Below are 20782 nucleotides of genomic sequence, written 5' to 3' on the forward strand. Positions count from 1 at the left end.
TCTTTCCTCATTGATACTGGGGCTACTTTCTCTCTTTTAAATCATGCCCCCTCTCCCTGGCTATCCTCTGAGGTTAAAACTGCGACTGGGGTGGAGGGCAACCCACAGTCTCTGGAACTCACTTTGCCTTTGAATGTTGTTTATGCTGATAAATGTTTTCCTCACCGTTTTCTTTTTTCCCCAGCTTGTCCGATCCCTTTGATGGGCCGGGATTTACTCTGTAAGCTTGAGGCTACTTTAACCTGCACTCCTGAAGGGGTAGGATTATTGATGACAGTATTAGGAGATTCGGCCCCTACTCAGGGTGATTGGGAAACACCTCTCTCTCTCTCCCCTGACCTCACTGACTTGCCTTCAACCCTCTGGGGAATTTCTGACACTGATGTTGGCCTGCTCCTTTCGGCAGAGCCCGTAAGGATTCAGGTAAAGCCTTCCTTAACCCCCCCGTCAGTCCCTCAATACCCCCTGTCGCTGGAAGCCCGGGAGGGCATCCGCCCCATTATCGAGGGATTCATTGCGCAAAAGCTAGTCCGCCCTCAGCGCACTCCCTGTAACACCCCTATACTGCCTGTCAAAAAGCCTCCTAAAAAGGACGGAGACCCTGTTCGTTGGCGCTTTGTACAGGATCTACGAGTTGTTAATCAGTATGTGGTCCCTCTTCATGCAGTAGTTCCTGACCCAGCTACTATCATCAGCCAAATCCCTTGGGATGCTGAGTGGTTCACTGTTATTGACTTAAAATCAGCTTTTTTCAGCATTCCTGTGCACCCAGACTCTCAGTATCTCTTTGGTTTCACCTGGGAGGGACAAAGTTATGTCTGGCAACGACTTCCTCAGGGCTACAGAGACAGCCCCACGATTTTCAGCCAGTGCCTCCGCCACGACTTGGAAGGTTTCACCAGTCCGCAGGGATCCACATTGGTCCTATACGTAGATGACATCCTATTAGGTAATCGCGAAGAAGCTGCCCTCCGCATCGATGGTAAGGCACTTTTATTATACCTACACACCAGAGGCCACAAGGTAGACCCTAAAAAGATTCAGTGGGTCTCACAGAAGGTCCGATATCTGGGCTTCCTGTTAACCCCAGAAGGAAGACAGATGGACCCAGCCCGCATAAAGACTATTCAAAACTGCCCTCTACCGAACACCAAGAAACAACTTCGAGGTTTCTTAGGATTAATTGGCTTCTGTCGCCCCTGGTTGCCGTCCTGCGGGGAGTTAAGCAAACCGCTCCACCGACTCACTGCTAACCTTGCTCCTGACCCTTTGCAGTGGTCCCCGGACACTATTCAAGCCTTTCAGTTACTCAAGGACAGTGTGGCCTCCTCCATGTCTCTCCGCCCCCCCAATTACAGCAAACCCTTTCACCTTTTTGTCCACGAGAGGGGCGGAATTGCTAGTGGTGTCCTTACCCAGCTAAGCGGGCCCCACCATTTCCCGCTTGCTTTTTACTCTCAGCAAATCGACCCTGTCGCTCAGGGAACCCCATCCTGCACCCGGACTCTGGCAGCAGCTGCCCTGCTGATCACAAAGGCAAAGAGCCTAACCCTGGGTCATTTTACCACGGTTTGGACCTCTCATGCCTTGTCAGCCCTTCTGCGTAGGGGCACAACCCAAGTCTTTTCGGCCCATCGTCAGCAACAGCTAGAGGCCGAACTCTTAGAAGACACTAACCTACTTTTTGAAAGGTGTGGACCCCTTAATCCAGCTACCTTGCTTCCTGACCTGCCAGTCCCCCAGGACCAGCACGACTGTGTGGAAGTAGTTTCCAGCATCTTACAGATAAGAGACAACCTGTTTGACGTGCCACTGGACAACCCCGATTGCATCCTCTTCTCGGACGGAAGCTCCTTCTATGTTGATGGCAAGCGTTTCACTGGTTATGCTGTCACCTCTGAATGGGACATTCAAGAGGCCGCCTCACTGCCAGGCAACTGGGGAGCCCAAGCCGCTGAACTCTATGCCCTGGCCCGAGCTTGCCAGTTGGCCGCTGGTAAGACCGTTACCATTTTTACTGATAGCAAATATGCTTTTGGAGTTGTGCATTGTCATATCCACCTCTGGAAGTTTCGAGGTTTCCAGACAGCTGCCGGTAAACCCATTCAGCACCTCCCCCTCATCCACAAGCTTTTGGACGCCCTCCAAAAACCCTCCGTCCTGGCTGTAGTTCACTGCCGGGCCCATACTAAAGATAGCAGCCCCGTTACCCGTGGGAATGCCCTGGCTGACGCCTCCGCCAAGAAGGCTGCCACCTTACCTTTAGCCATGCCCACATTGGCTATTGCAACCTCCTCCTTTACTCCACCGCACCCCGTACCAGTACCCGCTGCTGAACTAAAATCATGGGAAAGCCTCGGGGCCACTCTGGTCAAAGGGACCTGGCTTATGCCAGATGGCCGAGCCTGCCTCCCTCGCTCCACATACCCTGTGGCAGTTCGCTGGCACCATGATAAAGGGGGTCACTACGGCACGCACGCCCTCGTGGACACTATCGCTCGCTTTTGGTATGCTCCAGGCATTCAACCCTATTGCCTATCAATAGTGAAAGCATGCAGCACATGTCAGCGTAATGGACCTGCTCCACCTCTTAACAAAATTAAGGGTGGAAGACCTCCGCCTGCTGCTCCATTTCAACATCTTCAAATTGATTTTGTAGATATGCCAAAGGCTTTTGGGAAAAAGCACCTCCTTGTTTTGGTTTGCCCTCTGACTTCCTGGGTCGAAGCTTTTCCTACTGCTAATTGTACTGCTGCCACAGTGGCGAAGATTCTCCTTAGAGATATTGTACCCCGTTTTGGCATCCCTCTTGTGCTCGACTCAGATCGCGGACCTCACTTTACTGGTCATGTCCTTGGCCATTTAGAACAAGGACTGGGCATTTCACACTCCTTTCATACACCCTACCACCCCCAGTCTAGCGGGAAAGTTGAGCGTATGAATAGGGAACTTAAGTTTACATTGGCTAAATACTGTCAGGAAACAGGATTAAAGTGGCCTCAGGTACTTCCCTTGGTCCTGTTTCACCTTCGTACTCGCCCAACCCGCGCATTGGGATTATCCCCCTTTGAACTGCTCTATGGACACCCCCCTTTCAAAGGCGGGGCGCTACCACGTGCTGATGTTTCACTATTGGGAGGGGATCATATGACTGCGTGTCAGTTTCTCTCCCTACAGGCTCGCCTCCGTACCCTTTGGAAAGCCTCGCAGTTTTCCCAGACCGTGCCGCTGGAGGAACAAATCCACCCGTTCCAACCAGGGGACTTCGTCTGGGCCAAAAAGTTCGTTCGTGACGACACCCTCCAGCCAAGGTTTACTGGACCCCACCAGGTTCTTTTGACAACCCAGACTGCAGTGTTCCTGGAAGGACGCAAATCTTGGATCCACCACTCCCACGTCAAGCCAGCCGTAGTGGACCACAGTGACGGACCAGCAGCTCTTGTCACCACTGAGGACACTGCCTTCGACCAGTGGACCAGCTTACCTCTCTCAGACATTAGACTTAAATTAACTCGAAAAAAATGAGAGGACCCTTTATTCTGACAACTGTATGTTTTTTATGCTTTTTCAGTTTATTTTCTGCTTATGAAGATAATGCTTTTATTAGATATTCCCACGAGGTTAAAACTCGTATTTTAGGAAATAGAAGTGATTGCTGGGTATGTACTCAATTTCCAGTAAATGCAGCACAGGGACTCCCCTTCACACCCATTCCCCTAACCACTGCTAATATGACTTGGATGCCACCGACTAGAATAAAAGATCCAGTCCAACCCAATCTTACATGGGACAAAACAGAAGTGCCAATTAACAAATATCTCAGGGTAACCAATCAAACAGGATCACTGTGTTTTGTTAAAGAAAAAGGGTAAACTTTTGTGGGAACAAGTAAATGCAACATATATTTTAATGGCACCGCCTTTAGTAAAAATCTTGGCTTCAAGCCTTGCGCATCCCACTTATCCCATATGTGGATCCCTCACCCCGATCCAACCTTTTCAACTTTTTCATGGAGGGGCAGGTTTTCAGAGTCAGTTTTTAAAAAGCCCTGCTCAGATCTCGAAGGTGTCCAACTAATTGTTAAAGGATACACAATTGCCTTCTACAACTGCTCAAGCAGTACTACACTGCCCTTTGAGGACAACACTACCAAATTGTGCCTCTGCAGTTCACACAACGATCCCTCTGCGTTACCAGGGGAACAGTGGTACAACGGGTGGTGGGTTACCTCCTACTTTGAGAAATGGAATACCCAAAACGCATTATATGGAACATACTGGGTGTGCGGGCCCAAGGCTTATTATTTTCTCTCCCCTGATTGGGCAGGGTCATGTTATTTGGCATGGCTAGCACCGCCTTCTCGGATCTCCCTCACTCCCCCTCATTTTCCCCACGTTCGTAACATCCGTGAAACTGACAGAGATATTAATCTCCGTGATGGTTTGTCCTGGCAGCGGTGGGCTGGTCACACTAGCTTGAAGGGTGCCATCATCCGTCTACAGGGACTATTAGAATCTTTGACCAATGAAACTGCAACCCTATTTGAGAACCAGGCCGGGGAAATGTCCCAGCTGCGCCAGTTGGCTTTGCAAAACAGAATGGCTTTAGATATGATGTTAGCAGCCCAGGGAGGAACTTGCGCCCTCATAAATGAAGAATGCTGTGTTTTTGTAAATGACACCTACTCTGACACTTTTCAACGTACCAAACACCTAAGGGAAATGGCTAAAAACTACTCCTCTGGCCAGCCACCTTATGATTGGTGGGGAGCCTTATGGAATTGGCTGCCCGGATTTGGGTGGGTTAAAAACCTCTTGGTGGGTGTTGTTGGGGCCATGGTAGTCCTTATAATACTGTGTTGCTGTATTCAGTGTGTCCCCTCCCTCATAAACTCATGTAAGTCAGTTTATTCTTTTCCCACTTCAGCTAAAAGCCTTACTCTCTTCGAATTGGCCCAGGCTGAAATTGCCAAGCGGCCCTTGAGATCTTGAAATAGGGTGTAGCTTTTTGATTAATAGTTATCTCAAAGCTACAAATGGAGGAATGTTGGGTCTAAACTTTTGGTGAACTTTGGAGCCAAAAAACACCCAGACTGGCCGTCTCTGCATAATCCTTTCTGAACCTTTTTTTGAACAAAGCACTGACCTGCAAACTACTCATGACACCCCCTTCCTCAAGTAGCCATTAGCCTTTTATCTCTATGCATTTACTTGTTAAACTTGCTCTTCCTGTAAAATCTTGATTGATTATGCATGACCATTATCTTTTATTAATCACTTTGTTTACTTCTGTGTATAAATATTGATGCTCACCCCTAATAAAGGGGCCACACTTATTCTAAAGCTTTGGGGTAGTGTGTGCCCGTTGATCAACGCATTTGTGTCTGGTCTCTGACAGAATTGTGGGCCCATATTCCAACTCCGCACAACCTCGGGTGTTGGAGAGGTGAGTGAGGACTTGCTTTATTACCTAACAATGGGGTAATGCTCACCTGACTCTGAAGGGGGGGGAAGCCAAGAGGGAAGAAAGAACAGGATAAAAGGATGTCATGGACTCCCAGGTCATGCCCACTCGTGGCCCTGTGCGGTCCCTGGGGGGAATCCCCTTCAGTGCGACAGCCCTTCTCAGGGGGCCACTCTCTCCTGGGGTCAGGTCCCTCCACCTCCTGGAGCTGCATCTCTCTGAGCCTTAGCACGTCTGTCTGTGCCGTGGGGCTCCCAAGGATTCCCCTCGCTCTGGGCCCTCCGGGGCCTCCTCACTGCAAGGGTACGATCCCCCCCCCCCCGCCCTGAGTGACTCTCAGCCAGGGTAACACAGGAGGGTTTATTGAGCGTCTGACCCCAGCACAGGAAACTCTCTGGCCTCAGGCCTGGCCTCCCTCAGCCCAACACATCCCAGTCCCCCTGCAGCCAGGGGGGCTCTGCCTGATCCCCCTCTCCAGCCCACAGCCCCCTGCTTCCCAGCTGGACATCTGAGATCACCTCCCTCAAGTCCCACCACTGTCCATTGTCTTCTGTCCCAGGTAAACAGGTCGCTGGGGCCCTCTCTCTTCCGTCCTTTGTTCCCTCTGGCTGGAACTGGTTGGTCAGGTCACCAGGGTCCTCTCTCCGCAGCCCTTTGTCCTCCCACTGCCCAGAACCGGATGGCTGCCAAGCTGGGGTGGCCTCTTAGTCTCCAGGGTCACCAGTTGTTGGGGTTCCCCATCTCCAGGCCATTGTCCGGGGGTCCCAGCTGCCAGGTGAGGTCACACCTGGTCCTCTGCAACAACAACCCTCTCCCACCACCTTGTGAAACATGCAGCACACAGGGAAACTGAGGCACACACACTATTCATGTAAAACATTACAAAAATCCCCAACTTCGTCACAAAGGGAGAGACATTTGCCAGGCTGTCCCTCTCTTCCACCTCCATCTACAGACACCACCACCAAGCGACTGAGGTGCTGATCAAAGGGGAGAGCCTGGCTGAAGGGCAACCCGCCAGCCTGTGGGGAGAAGCATCGATGTTTGTAAGGGCATTGAAAGGGTTAAGATCAGCTTAAACTGTGTTTTGCTTTTATTTCATTTGACCAAATCTGACGTGTTGTGCTTTGACTTATAATCACTTAAAATCTATATTTTGTAGTTAATAAATTGGTTTGTTTAGTCTACCTGTAGCAGTGCGATTGGTTTGCCGTGTGTCAGAGACTCCCCTTGGCATAACACGCCTGCTACATATCAATTTCTTTGTTAAATTGATGAATTCATATAATCTTGCGGCGTCCAGCGGGCGAAACTGGACACTGCAAGTCGGAGATTCCCAGGGTGTGTCTGAGACCGGAGGTATCGGCTAGTGTCATTCGGTTGCACAATCCAAGCTACATCTGCTGAAAGTGCTCACTCAGGTAGCTGAGAGCAGCTCCCGTGCCAGAGGCTGTGCGTGACCAGCCGGGAAGGGGGTGTTCCCAGAGAGGCTGGTTCCTCGAGTCGAGGACGGCGGTGACCCAGCAGATCACCGCTCCGGATAACACCAGGGGAACGTCACACGCGCCCTCTGTTCAGACAGTGCAGGTTGAGATTAGTTTGTTCATTGCCCAGGGGTGTCCTTCGACTCCCTCCCCCGTAATCAGTCACTGACTTTTCCTTCCCTCCAGTGTCCCCCTCTGTGCGGGCTCGTAATTTCTTCAGCTTTCTGGAATGTTTGGTGCCTCGGGGTCTGGCAAGCCAAGGTTTGAGACTGTAACCAAACGGTTCCTGTCTATGCTGCATTCTGCTAATTCAGAGCTCGAAAGGCGATCTTAACATGTACATGAACGATAAACATAGCGAGGTCACTGTCTCTTTGGAGAATGTAGCAGATCACCTGCAAATGGTGGGAAACAGGCAATTGCGTATGTTAATCCATGTATCAGACGGGTAGTCCTGTCAGTCTGGATCCAGAAAAACAACAAGGATTCCGGTGGCACCTTAGAGACTAACAGATTTATTTGGGCATAAAAGACCATTTCTCCAGAGGTCACAGAGACCCCCTTGAGGCTGTCACCTGACGTGCTGAAGTTACCTCTGAGCCTGTTTTCCTGCCAGCCTGGGACTCCAGAACCCTGCCCTGTCGAGCCAGACACGCCAGCCTGCTGCAACCCAGACCCAGGTCTGAACCACACCCCAAAGCTGCAGGCTTAACTGGAAACAGCTCAGCAAGTGCTCCTGTCTCCAGCACCCAGACACCCAGCTCCCAGTGGGGTCCAAACCCCAAATAAATCCATTTTACCCTGTAAAGCTTATACAGGGTAAACTCAAAATTGTCCACCCTCTATAACACTGATAGAGAGAGATGCACAGCTGTTTGCTCCCCCAGGTATTAATCACTTACTCTGGGTTTGTTAATAAACAAAAGTGATTTTGTTAAGTATAAAAAGGAGGATTGAAGTGGTTCCAAGTAAGAACAGACAGAACAATGCCATGTGGAGCACCACGTTACAGCAGCTCAAGGGTTTTTCCTTGCCCAGTACCCTCGTGTTTCCAAACCCTTGTACTTGCCTTGAGGTTCAGTCTCTAGCTCAGGGTCTGTTAAACAAACGGGAGTTTGGTTTTACTACAGCCGCATCTAGGGGCCTCGAGCCGAGGGGAGGCTTGGACGGGGACAGCCCAACGACCAGCCGGTCTCGTGCCCAGGTGCCGGCCTCATCATCCTGCAGAGATGTTGTGTGGGATGGGCCTTAATCCCTCTTCAGTTCTCTGATCCCTCCCGGGGGCTCTGTGCTCCCAGATGGAGGGACCCAGCCCCACCCTCTCCACCGGCTCCCGATCCCGGGCCCATGGGGTTTGTCCAGCCAGTCCTGCCCCGCTGGAGACCCTGGCTGGGGTGTGGTCACAGGCTTGGCAGGCCCCAGTCGATGTCCCATTCTGCGCCGTGTCACGGAGAGCTTTCGGCTGCCGAGAGGGGGCTCCTGGAGACCCCCTCACCGAGGGCTGCTCATCAACCCCCAGCAGTGGTGAGTATGGGCTGCGACGCTCCGGGAGCGCATTGGCTGCAGCAAGGCTGATGGCGTTACACCGTGCTATGGCTGGGGACATCTGGGGTCGAGACGCTTACCCCATGGCCGGCCTGGATGGCGCAGGTAAGGGCTGGGTAACGTCTCACTCCTCCTCGGGGCGGCCCCAGGACAAGCCACGCTGCCTCCCTCGCCCCGGGCAGCTCAGGCTTTTCTGGGACCCTCCCTCACCCCGAAAGAGGCGGTGGGTCCCGCCAGGCAGTGGCAGGCGACTTCTGCGTGTGGCCATGGCTGAGGCCTGCGCTGAGGTGAGTGGGGTAGGGGACGGACACTCTCGTTTTTGGAAGATAGAATTAGGGAAGGAGACGGAGCTCAGACCATGAGGCAACAGGCTAAGAAGGCAGACGGCTGAACCAGCTGAGATAGGAGGGAGAACATCCCGGTGCCCCAGGTACCTTCTGGATCGACGGACGGGCTGGGTCCCAGCAGCTCTCTCCCCGGGGGTGTCTCTCCCGCGGCTTCGCCCTGAGCATCTCCACTCCCGGTCTGCCCCCACCCCCGCCCCTCCAGCGCGTAACTGCCCCCGGCTGTACTGGGGGGCGCTGTGGCCGGCCACTCCCGGATTACACCACAGAGCCACACCGGACCTGCTCTCGGGCTCTCCGTCCCGCAGCTGTCACAGCCTCTGCTCTGGGACTCTCCCACCCACCCCGTTAGCAGCTAGGTGTGCGCTAGCCAGCGAGAGCCTTTGGAGTCTGAGCTGTGAGACGCTCACCTCCTAACGTGTGTGACCAGAGACGCGGGGCTGAGGCCTGCCCTCAAGCAGGTCGGCTGGCGAGAGAGCAGAGGTGGAGCTGACGTGTTACTGGGCAGAGTGGGCGCGTCAGTACCCAGGGCGAGTCAGCGGGAAATAGCCCGTTTCCTCCCCCAACAGCCCAGGGACGCACCCCGCCCAGGCACCTGTTCGACGTGGACTCGGAATACTTTCCATGGGTGGTGAACCCGAGCGCCCATCTCCCGCATGCCGAGCTGGGTGTGTGCGACATACGTGTCTTGTGAACCTGGAACCGAGACGTGGAATCGCTCCTCACTCCAGCCTGGCCCCAGCTGTGCAGCACCGTCCTGCCCAACGTGGGTGAACTTGACTTTAAACGTTAACTGTCACAAAAGTTTTTAACTATACAAGTGTGCACAGGGAGGCTGCCTGGCTCCTCTCTGAAGCCAAGGTCAAGCTACCAGTCAGGAGGGGTGAGGGGCGTCGGAGCCGGGTCCGGGAGCGTGGGGTAAACACTCCGTGGTGTCGGAGCTGGATCAGGGCACATGGGGTAAACGCTCCGCCGTGTCAGAGCCGGGGAGGGGGACATGGGGAAAACGCTTCGCGGTGTCGGAGCCGGGGAGGGGGACGTGGGGTAAACGCTCCACCGCATCGGAGCTGGGGAGGGGGACGTGGGGTAAACGCTCCATGGCGTCGGAGCCGGGTCAGGGAACGTGGGGTAAACGCTCCGCGGCATCGGAGCCGGGTCATGGAAAGTGGGGTAAACGCTCCGCGGCGTCAGAGCCGGGGAGGGGGACGTGGGGTAAACACTCCATGGTGTCGGAGCCGGGTCAGGGAACGTGGGGTAAATGCTCCATGGTGTCGGAGCCGGATCAGGGCACATGGGGTAAACGCTCCGCGGTGTCAGAGCCGGGGAGGGGGACGTGTGGTAAACGCTCCGCGGCGTCGGAGCCGGGGAGGGGGACGTGGGGTAAACGCTCCATGGCGTCGGAGCTGGGTCAGGGAACGTGGGGTAAACGCTCCGTGGCATCGGAGCCGGGTCATGGAAAGTGGGGTAAACGCTCCGCAGCGTCGGAGGTGGGTCAGGGAACGTGGGGTAAACGCTCCGCGGCGTCGGAGCTGGGTCAGGGAACGTGGGGTAAATGCTCCGCGGCGTTGGAGCCGGGTCAGGGAACGTGGAGTAAATGCTCCGCAGCGTCGGAGCCGGGGAGGGGCACGTGGGGTAAACGCTCCACGGCGTCGGAGCCGGGTCAGAGAACGTGGGGTAAACGCTCCGCGGAGTCAGAGCCGGGTCAGGGAACGTGGGGTAAATGCTCCGCGGCGTCGGAGCTGGGTCAGGGAACGTGGGGTAAACGCTCCGCGGCGTCGGAGCTGGGTCAGGGAACGTGGGGTAAACGCTCCGCGGCGTTGGAGCCGGGTCAGGGAACGTGGGGTAAATGCTCCGCGGCGTTGGAGCCGGGTCAGGGAACGTGGGGTAAATGCTCCGCAGCGTCGGAGCCGGGGAGGGGCACGTGGGGTAAACGCTCCGCGGCGTCGGAGCCGGGTCAGAGAACGTGGGGTAAATGCTCCGCGGAGTCGAAGCCAGGTCAGGGAACATGGGGTAAACGCTCCGCAGAGTCAGAGCCAGGTCAGGGAACGTGGGGTAAATGCTCCATGGTGTCGGAGCCGGGTCAGAGAACGTGGGGTAAATGCTCCGCGGCATCAGAGCCCACTCAGGGCACGCGGAGTAAATGCTCCGTGGCATCGGAGCTGGGGAGGGGGACGCAGGTAAACACTCGGCGGCATCGGAGCCGGGGAGGGGAACATGGCTTAGACGCTCAGCGGCGTTGGAGCCGGGGAGGGGAACATGGCGTAGAAGCTCGGTGGCGTCGGAGCTGGGGAGGGGGACGCAGGTAAACGCTCGGCGGCGTTGGAGCCGGGGAGGGGAACATGGTGTAGACGCTCGGCGGCGTTGGAGCTGGGGAGGGGGACGAAGGTAAATGCTCAGCGGCGTTGGAGCCGGGGAGGGGAACATGGCATAGACGCTTGGCGGCGTCGGAGCTGGGCAGGGGGACGCAGGTAAACACTCGGAGGCGTCGGAGCTGGGGAGGGGAACATGGTGTAGACGCTCGGCGGCGTCGGAGCTGGGGAGGGGGACGCAGGTAAACGCTCGGTGGCGTCGGAGCTGGGGAGGGGGACGCAGGTAAACGCTCAGCGGCGTTGGAGCCGGGGAGGGGAACATGGTGTAGACGCTCGGCGGCGTCGGAGCTGGGCAGGGGGACGCAGGTAAATGCTCGGCGGCGTTGGAGCCGGGGAGGGGACGCTGGGGAGCAGACTCTGCCGACGTGTCGAGCGCTGGAGATGTTCGCTCAGGACTAACCCCACCAAACAGCGCATCGCCTGCACTTCGGGCTTCTGGCCGTCTGGTCTCTGGCTGCCCGAGACGCGCCAGGGGAGGGTGTGAAGGGGAAGCCTCCTAACACCCTGTCCCCTGAGCCACATCTCGGGCCGCTCCCGGGGACCCCCCAGGGCTAGCACCCTCACGGCATCCCTGCTCGTGTCCTGGGTGTAGCTCCCCGGCCCACTCCTGCCATGTCACCCCAATAGCCCAGCGGGAAGAACCGACCGGGGACGGGTGTCGAGCAGCCCAGCCCGAGCTCCCCCTGGCATTCATTCGGGGCGTCCTGCGGCCGGAGCGGGTGCTCCCCGGGCTCCACGGCTTGCCCTTGACCCTGTGACGCTCGAATTTGGCTGTTACAATTCTGCTCTCAGCCAGTGATGGAGCCGCAAACCTCTTTATTAAATACACAAAAATATAAAACTCTGCAGAAAGGGGCGCGATTTCCTCTCACGTCAAATGTACAGGCGGGGCTGGGAGTGAGGGGCACCGGCAGGGCTGGGCTGGCAGGGGCTGCGGGTCACAAGTGAGGGGCACCGGCAGGGCTGGGGGGGCAGGGGCTGCAGGTCAGGAGTGAGGGGCACCAGCAGGGCTGGGTGGCAGGGGGCTGCGCGTCCGAAGTGAAGGGCACTGGCAGAACAAGCCTTTCTGTAACAGATTCAGCCGTTAATTACTCAAGTCCTGAGAGCGAATCGAAAGGAAATTGTGACGAACCAAGAGATGTGAGCATCCTGCCCCGAACCACAATCACACACCCAGCCCTGCCAGTGTCCCTCATTCCCGACCCACAACCCCTGCTCCCCCTGCCCTGCTGCCCCCCCAGCCCTGCTGGTGCCCCTCACTCCCGACCCGCAGCCCCTGCTCCCCCTGCCCTGCTGCCCCCCCAGCTCTGCCGGTGCCCCTCACTCCCAATCCGCAGCCCCTGCTAGCCCAGCCCTGCCCCCTCAGCCCTGTCGGTGCCCCTCACTCCTGCCCCACAGCCCCTGCCAGCCCAGCCCTGCCGGTGCCCCTCACTCCCGACCTGCAGCCCCTGCCAGCCCAGCCCTGGGTTCCCCCAGCCCCACTCCTGAGCTGCACGGCCGGTTTCTCTCCCCAGCTCTGGGAGGGGAGTGCGGTCTAGTGGGTTAGAGCAGGGGCTGGGGTGGGAGGTGGGGGGATGGGAGCCAGGACTCCTGGGTTCTATTCTGTTCACACCCTAAACTGTTCACTCCAAATTTGAACAACCTCGAGGAGTGAATCGTAAACAGGAAACTTGTGGCTGGGGACAGCGGAAAATCTTGCAAAAGACACAAAGAAAAGACTTGAGCAAGAACGACAAGGAATCCACCAGCGCCCAGGTGGGCAGATGGAAACCGCCCCGGCCTCGCCCAGCAGGGGGCGCCGTGGGATGGGATGGGGTGAGGTGGGGGGCACTGGCTGTGGGGGAGCTCCCAGCTATTCCATCCCTGGCCTCGCCCAGCAGGGGGCGCCGTGGGATGGGGTGGGGTGGGGGGCACTGGCTGTGGGGGAGCTCCCAGCTATTCCATCCCCAGCCTCGCGCAGCAGGGGGCGCCGTGGGATGGGATGGGGTGAGGTGGGGGGCACTGGCTGTGGGGGAGCTCCCAGCTATTCCATCCCTGGCCTCGCGCAGCAGGGGGCGCCGTGGGATGGGGTGGGGTGGGGGGCACTGGCTGTGGGGGAGCTCCCAGCTATTCCATCCCTGGCCTCGCCCAGCAGGGGGCGCCGTGGGATGGGGTGGGGTGGGGGGCACTGGCTGTGGGGGAGCTCCCAGTTATTCCATCCCCAGCCTCGCCCAGCAGGGGGCGCCATGGGGTGGGGTGTGGGGCACTGGCTGTGGGGGAGCTCCCAGCTATTCCATCCCCAGCCTCGCGCAGCAGGGGGCGCCGTGGGATGGGATGGGGTGAGGTGGGGGGCACTGGCTGTGGGGGAGCTCCCAGTTATTCCATCCCTGGCCTCGCCCAGCAGGGGGCGCCATGGGGTGGGGTGTGGGGCACTGGCTGTGGGGGAGCTCCCAGCTATTCCATCCCCAGCCTCGCGCAGCAGGGGGCGCCGTGGGATGGGATGGGGTGAGGTGGGGGGCACTGGCTGTGGGGGAGCTCCCAGCTATTCCATCCCTGGCCTCGCCCAGCAGGGGGCGCCGTGGGATGGGGTGGGGTGGGGGGCACTGGCTGTGGGGGAGCTCCCAGTTATTCCATCCCCAGCCTCGCGCAGCAGGGGGCGCCGTGGGGTGGGGTGGGGTGGGGGGCACTGGCTGTGGGGGAGCTCCCAGTTATTCCATCCCCGGCCTCGCCCAGCAGGGGGCGCCATGGGGTGGGGTGTGGGGCACTGGCTGTGGGGGAGCTCCCAGCTATTCCATCCCCAGCCTCGCGCAGCAGGGGGCGCCGTGGGATGGGATGGGGTGAGGTGGGGGGCACTGGCTGTGGGGGAGCTCCCAGCTATTCCATCCCTGGCCTCGCCCAGCAGGGGGCGCCGTGGGATGGGGTGGGGTGGGGGGCACTGGCTGTGGGGGAGCTCCCAGCTATTCCATCCCCAGCCTCGCGCAGCAGGGGGCGCCGTGGGGTGGGGTGGGGTGGGGGGCACTGGCTGTGGGGGAGCTCCCAGCTATTCCATCCCCAGCCTCGCCCAGCAGGGGGCGCCGTGGGCGGGGCAGTTGATTAGGGGTGGGGCTTACACGGGGGGCAAGGCTTCCTGCTCCATGGGAGGGGGCAGGGGGAATTCCCCGTTGGCGGGGGGATCCGGAGGGGGCGAGGTGGGTCCGGGCACCGTCCCATTGGCCTCCGCTGCCCCCTGCGGCACAGGGTCACCCCCCTGCTCCCCCGGGGCCAGCAGAGGCTCCGAAAGGGGCCCCTCGCCCTTGGCCCCAGCCACGTCCTCCATGGCCACCGAGGACACCCGGGAGTGGCGCTTCCCGAAGAAGGTGGTCAGCGTGGGCCGCCTGGATTCACCCGGCCCGGCCTGCTGCCCCCCAGCCCCGGCCTGCCCCTCGCCCTTCTCCTCCGGCAGGCTCACCGGCCCCGCCCACTCACCAGGCCCCGCCAACCCGCTGAAGCTGGTGGAGCCGGACCGGCGCCGGCTCCGACAGTGCAGCGCCACGGCGAGCAGGGCCAGCACCACGATGGTGACAACCACCAGCACCACAATGATGCCCACGGGCAGCTTGCGGGTGACGGGGCTGGGACTGGAGGCCGGCATCGGCGTGAAGACCTCGGAGTTGGGCTTCGGTTTCTTGGCAGGCGGGGTGGGGGAGAGGGCAGGGGGCGAGCGTGTGGGGGTGGGCTGGTTCTTCGAGGGCCCAGCGGTGTGGTCTGGGGCGGCCCTGTAGCGGCTGGTCCGATCGGTGCTGGCTGGCACGGTCTGGTTGTACCTGCTCCGATTGGTGCCCTTGGCGGGCTCCATGGGGGCACTCGTGCTCTGCCCGCCCATGCCTGGCACGGTCTGAGTCTTCTGCCCCGGACCCGGGCTCCCTGCCACTGTGCCCGCTTGCCGCTTCAGCCCTTCCTGCTTCAGATCCGTGACGGGCTGTTTGCCACCCGCTGCCGTCGCCCCGGCCAGGCCAGATCTCAGGGCCACGGTCGCCTCCGCAGAGGGAAGGCCAGATGGAGACACTGGCCCAGCTGAACCCTTCGTTGCCAGCGTCTGGGCGGCGGTGGGTTCCTGCTGTGCCGCGGTGGGTGGATTCCTGGCTAGTTGGGCAGAAGGCTCGGAGCTGTTGCTGGCTAATTCGGCAGTGGGCGAGGCAGTTTCCGGACCGGTACTGATGTGCCGGCTTTCCTCACTGGTCCCTGGGCTGGCCATCTCCTTCCCTTTGGGTGACGTCTGTGCACAGGCTGCAGCTACCAGGAGAAGCAGGAGTGTAGGCCGGATTTTCGGCTGGGGCCAGGCCCCCGATACGGCCATGGTGTCTGGGCTCCCTCGTCCCGGGCCGGGGCTCGGCGGACGGGGACGGAGCAGAGGGGACGGAAAACGCGCCGGACGCGCAAAGACCAGCCTGGCAGCGAAAGGGAAAGTGGGTCAGTGTAAGAGTCTCTCCCAGCAGCGGGCGATGGGGAGCATCACTCCAGATTCTTGGCTCCAGATTTAAACCAGATTTAGCATCAAACATCGAAGGCGGAACTGAAAACTGCCAGATGCAGAGAGCACCAATGGGAAGAGCTGGGGGGGGGGGACAGGGCTGTGCTGGCAGGGGCTGCGGGGTGGGAGTGAGGGGCACCGACAGAGCTGGGGGGGCAGAGCTGGGGGGGCTGCGGGGCGGGAGTGAGGGGCACCGGCAGAGCAGGGGGGGCAGAGCTGGGGGGGCTGCGGGGTGGGAGTGAGGGGCACCAGCAGAGCTGGGGGGGCAGGGCTGGGCTGGCAGGGGCTGCAGGTCAGGAGTGAGGGGCACCGGCAGAGCTGGGGGGGCAGGGCTGGGCTGGCAGGGGCTGCGGTTTGGCAGTGAGGGGGCACTGGCAGAGCTGGGGGGGGCAGAGCTTGGGGGGCTGCGGGTCGGGAGTGAGGGGCACCGGCAGAGCTGGGGGGGTGGGAGGCTGGCAGGGGCTGCGGATTGGGAGCGAGGGTCACTGGCAGGGCTGTGCTGGGTGTGTGTGCGGGGAGCCCAGTGAATTTCACTCTATGGGGCTAATCCCCCAAAATGATCCCCTGTAATTTTCCACTCTGTCCCCGGCTCACCCAACGGCTGGGCTGCACCTGCTGAAATATCAACACCCGCCCCACACCACAGAAACCTCCGCGGGAGCCAGACATCTCCCAGACCAGCCGGCCCCACCCACCCGGCACCGAGCCCTGGGCCCCCCCAGCTCTGCCAGTGCCCCTCACTCCCGACCTGCAGCCCCCTGCCAGCCCAGCCCTGCACCCCCAGCTCTGCCGGTGCCCCTCACTCCCGACCCGCAGCCCCTGCCAGCCCAGCCCTGCCCCCCCCACCTCTGCCCGTGCCCCTCACTCCCGACCTGCAGCCCCTGCCAGCCCAGCCCTGCCCCCCCAGCTCTGCCAGTGCCCCTCACTCCCGACCTGCAGCCCCTACCAGCCCGGCCCTGCCCCCACAGCTCTGCCAGTGCCCCTCACTCCCGACCTGCAGCCCCTGCCAGCCCAGCCCTGCCCCCCCCCAGCTCTGCACGTGCCCCTCACTCCCGACCCACAGCCCCTGCCAGCCCAGCCCTGCCCCCCCAGCTCTGCCGGTGCCCCTCACTCTCGATCCGCAGCCCCTGCCAGCCCAGCCCTGCCCCCCCAGCTCTGCCGGTGCCCCTCACTCCCGACCCGCAGCCCCTGCCAGCCCAGCCCTGCCCCCCCAGCTCTGCCGGTGCCCCTCACTCCCGAGCCACAGCCCCTGCCAGCCCAGCCCTGCCCCCCCAGCTCTGCCGGTGCCCCTCACTCCCGAGCCACAGCCCCTGCCAGCTCAGCCCTGCCCCCCCCGCAGCTCTGCCGGTGCCCCCCACTCCCAACCCGCAGCCCCTGCCAGCCCAACCCTGCCCCCCCAGCTCTGCCGGTGCCCCTCACTCCCGAGCCACAGCCCCTGCCAGCCCAGCCCTGCCCCCCCAGCTCTGCCCGTGCCCCTCACTCCCGACCTGCAGCCCCTGCCAGCCCAGCCCTGCCCCCCCCCAGCTCTGCCGGTGCCCCTCACTCCCGACCCGCAGCCCCTGCCAGCCCAGCTCTGCCCCCCCCACCCTGCTGGTGCCCCTCACTCCCGACCTGCAGCCCCCCCCAGCTCTGCCGGTGCCCCTCACTCCCGACGTGTAGCTCCTGTAGCCCTGATGGCCCCCCCCACTCCTGACCAGCAGCCCATTGCTATGTAGCCAACTACCAGTCCCCTGCCTAACCCCCCACAATTCCTCCCCGCACAGCCCCAGCCAGTGAGCTGCTTCTCCAGCTGATCCCACCGCACACACCAATTGCCCCCAACGTACCTCGTGGCTCGAGAGCCGGGGCCAGCTCGTACCTGCAGGTGGGGCTGGGGGCTGGGGTGTGGGGGGGGTCTGAGCCCAGGACCAGCACGTGGCAGCCCCTCTGCTGCAGGATGGGGCAGGAACGAGTGAAGGAGAAAGGGTGAGGAGGAGGAGAGGAAATGGTGAAAGACCTGGAAGGAAGTGGCGCCCAGTGGCAGCTGGGAGAGAAACGATTAGCTGCTCGGTTCCCTATTTGGGGGGCGGGTGGAGGGTGGGTGGCAGAAAAGGGGCCTGGGTGGATTTGGGCCCAGAAATTCAGAGGAGGCGGCTGGGAGTGGGGGTGGGGTATTTAGGAGAGGAAATAGGGGGGCTGTGGACTAGGCTATGGGACATGGGACCTGTCGCCTCTAGGGGGCGCCGGCTCCCACGCGGCCCCAGGGCGGGGACTGGCTGGCTCGGGGGGGTGGGAATGGGGCAGGGGCCTGTCCCCGGTGGGGGGTGCTGGCTCCTACCCAGCCCCACAGCAGGACCTGGCTGGCTCAGGGGGGCAGGGAATGGGGTGGGGGCCTGACCCCCCCAAGGGGCCGTGTTTGCGTCTAGGCACAGATCACAGACCCACCGTCCAGTCAAGAGCGAGAATCTTTATTGCGCCAGTCGGCCCTGGGTCCATTCCGGGGGGCAGTGAGCCAGACCCCCACGTCTGCACTTCACTCCTCGTCCCCAGCCAGCTCCAGACTAACCACCCCCTCCAGCCCCTCCTCTGCTCAGCCCCTTTCCCGGGCCAGGAGGTCACCTGATCCCTTTGTCTCCAACACCTTCAGCTGGCACCTTTGCAGGGGAGGGGTCCAGGCCATCAGTTGCTAGGAGACAGAGTGTCAGGCATTTAGGTGCACTGGCCCTTTGCTCTGCCAGATACTTAAGAACTGCCATGGGGACACTGAGGCACCAGCACAGTATTCAGAGAAAACATTAAGAACTTTCCCAGTTCGTCACATCTCTCCCCCCTTCGAGACCGAACTGAGCGAGGTCACTCCAGCCAGTGACCTGGGGAAGTTCGAACCCACCAACGTTCCTATGGATGCCCCAGCATCTCTCCCATCCCTTGGTGTGAGTTACACCAGGACAGTCCAGTCTTACGCCCTCCCTTAGGTCGGGTGTGCTTGATGGCACTTGCAGGCCACATGTGGGAATGTTTATGCAGCCCACACCCTTTGCCACCCCAGTACCCCTGGGGTTCAAACTGGGACGGGGTCTTCTCCCAGCACTCTGGGCTGCGATTCGGGCTCTCTTGGTTAAGAGCCCCCATCTTGGCCTTGGCCAGCTCTGGGCTTGGGCAGCCGCTCCCCACTTTGTGGCCCAGACACAACACCTCTGCCGTCCCCACCTTACACTTTCCAGCTTTTACCGTCAGTCCCACCTCCTTGAGGCAGCCCAGCCCCCTCTTCACCTGGCACACCGGTTCCTCCCAGGTTTGGCTAAAGATGCACGTTATCAGTGTCTGCCAGGGCCAAGTTCTCCATCCCCCTCAGCTTGTCTAGAATCTCCCCAGGCCTAGGCATGGGGTCGGCATCAGACACTGTGGCCATGTCTACATCTAAAATTTTGCAGCGCTGGTTGTTACAGCTGTATTAGTACAGCTGTATAGGGCCAGCGCTGCAGAGTGGCCACACTTACAGCAACCAGCGCTGCAAGTGGTGTTAGATGTGGCCACACTGCAGCGCTGTTGGGCGGCTTCAAGGGGGGTTCCGGGAACGCGAGAGCAAACCGGGAAAGGAGACCAGCTTCGCCGCGGTTTGCTCTCGCGTTCCCCGAACCCCCCTGCAAACCGCAGGGAAGGAGACCTGCTTGCTCGGGGTTCCGGGAACGCGAGAGCAAACCGGGAAAGGAGACCAGCTTCGCCGCGGTTTGCTCTCGCGTTCCCGGAGCCACCCTGCAAACTGCAGGGAAGGAGACCTGCTTGCTCGGGGTTCCGGGAACGAGAGAGCAAGCCGGGGAAGGAGACCAGCTTCGCCGCGGTTTGCTCTCGCGTTCCCGGAGCCACCCTGCAAACCGCAGGGAAGGAGACCTGCTTGCTCGGGGTTCCGGGAACGAGAGAGCAAGCCGGGGAAGGAGACCAGCTTTGCCGCGGTTTGCTCTCGCGTTCCCGGAGCCACCCTGCAAACCGCAGGGAAGGAGACCTGCTTGCTCGGGGTTCCGGGACCGAGAGAGCAAACCGGGAAAGGAGACCAGCTTCGCCGCGGTTTGCTCTCTCGGTCCCGGAGCCACCCAGCAAACCGCAGGGAAGGAGACCTGCTTGCTCGGGGTTCCGGGACCGAGAGAGCAAACCGGGAAAGGAGGTCTCCTTCCCTGCGGTTTGCTGGGTGGCTCCGGGACCGAGAGAGCAAACCGCGGCGAAGCAGGTCTCCTTTCCCGGTTTGCTCTCTCGGTCCCGGAACCCCGAGCAAGCAGGTCTCCTTCCCCGCGGTTTGCTGGGTGGCTCCGGGACCGAGAGAGCAAACCGCGGCGTTCCCGGTTTGCTCTCTCGGTCCCGGAACCCCGAGCAAGCAGGTCTCCTTCCCCGCGGTTTGCTGGCTGGCTCCGGGACCGAGAGAGCAAACCGCGGCGTTCCCGGTTTGCTCTCTCGGTCCCGGAACCCCGAGCAAGCAGGTCTCCTTCCCTGCGGTTTGCTGGCTGGCTCCGGGACCGAGAGAGCAAACCGCGGCGTTCCCGGTTTGCTCTCTCGGTCCCAGAACCCCGAGCAAGCAGGTCTCCTTCCCTGCGGTTTGCTGGCTGGCTCCGGGACCGAGAGAGCAAACCGCGGCGTTCCCGGTTTGCTCTCTCGGTCCCGGAACCCCGAGCAAGCAGGTCTCCTTCCCTGCGGTTTGCTGGCTGGCTCCGGGACCGAGAGAGCAAACCGCGGCGAAGCTGGTCTCCTTTCCCGGTTTGCTCTCTCGGTCCCGGAACCCCGAGCAAGCAGGTCTCCTTCCCTGCGGTTTGCTGGGTGGCTCCGGGACCGAGAGAGCAAACCGGGAAAGGAAACCAGCTTGATTACCAGAGGCTTCCTCCTTCCACGGAGGTCAAGAAAAGCGCTGGTGAGTGTCTACATTGGATCACCAGCGCTGGATCCTCTACACCCGAGACAAAACGGGAGTACGGCCAGCGCTGCAAACAGGGAGTTGCAGCGCTGGTGATGCCCTGCAGATGTGTACACCTCCTAAGTTGCAGCGCTGTAACTCCCTCACCAGTGCTGCAACTTTCTGATGTAGACAAGCCCTGTGATGGCTTTAAGCTTCTGATAGCCCCC

General features: G+C 60.4%; 1 protein-coding gene across 1 annotated transcript; it reads right to left on the bottom strand.

Moving 5' to 3' along the window:
* Positions 1-14188: 14188 nt before the first annotated feature.
* On the bottom strand, positions 14189-17767 carry SPN (sialophorin). The gene is made up of 2 exons (XM_030547797.1): positions 17553-17767; positions 14189-15611 (listed from the first exon to the last, which is right to left on the bottom strand). Exon 2 carries the CDS (start codon positions 15518-15520, stop codon positions 14291-14293), a length of 1230 nt encoding a protein of 409 aa, XP_030403657.1. The 5' UTR covers positions 15521-15611; positions 17553-17767; the 3' UTR covers positions 14189-14290.
* Positions 17768-20782: the final 3015 nt, after the last annotated feature.

The sequence above is a fragment of the Gopherus evgoodei genome, unplaced genomic scaffold (genome assembly GCF_007399415.2).
Source record: "Gopherus evgoodei ecotype Sinaloan lineage unplaced genomic scaffold, rGopEvg1_v1.p scaffold_71_arrow_ctg1, whole genome shotgun sequence".
Lineage (NCBI taxonomy): Eukaryota > Metazoa > Chordata > Testudines > Testudinidae > Gopherus > Gopherus evgoodei.

What these genes read in the sequence shown, in the direction of transcription:
- SPN (XM_030547797.1), bottom strand. Translation starts at nt 15,520, where the DNA reads ATGGCCGTATCGGGGGCCTGGCCCCAGCCGAAAATCCGGCCTACACTC.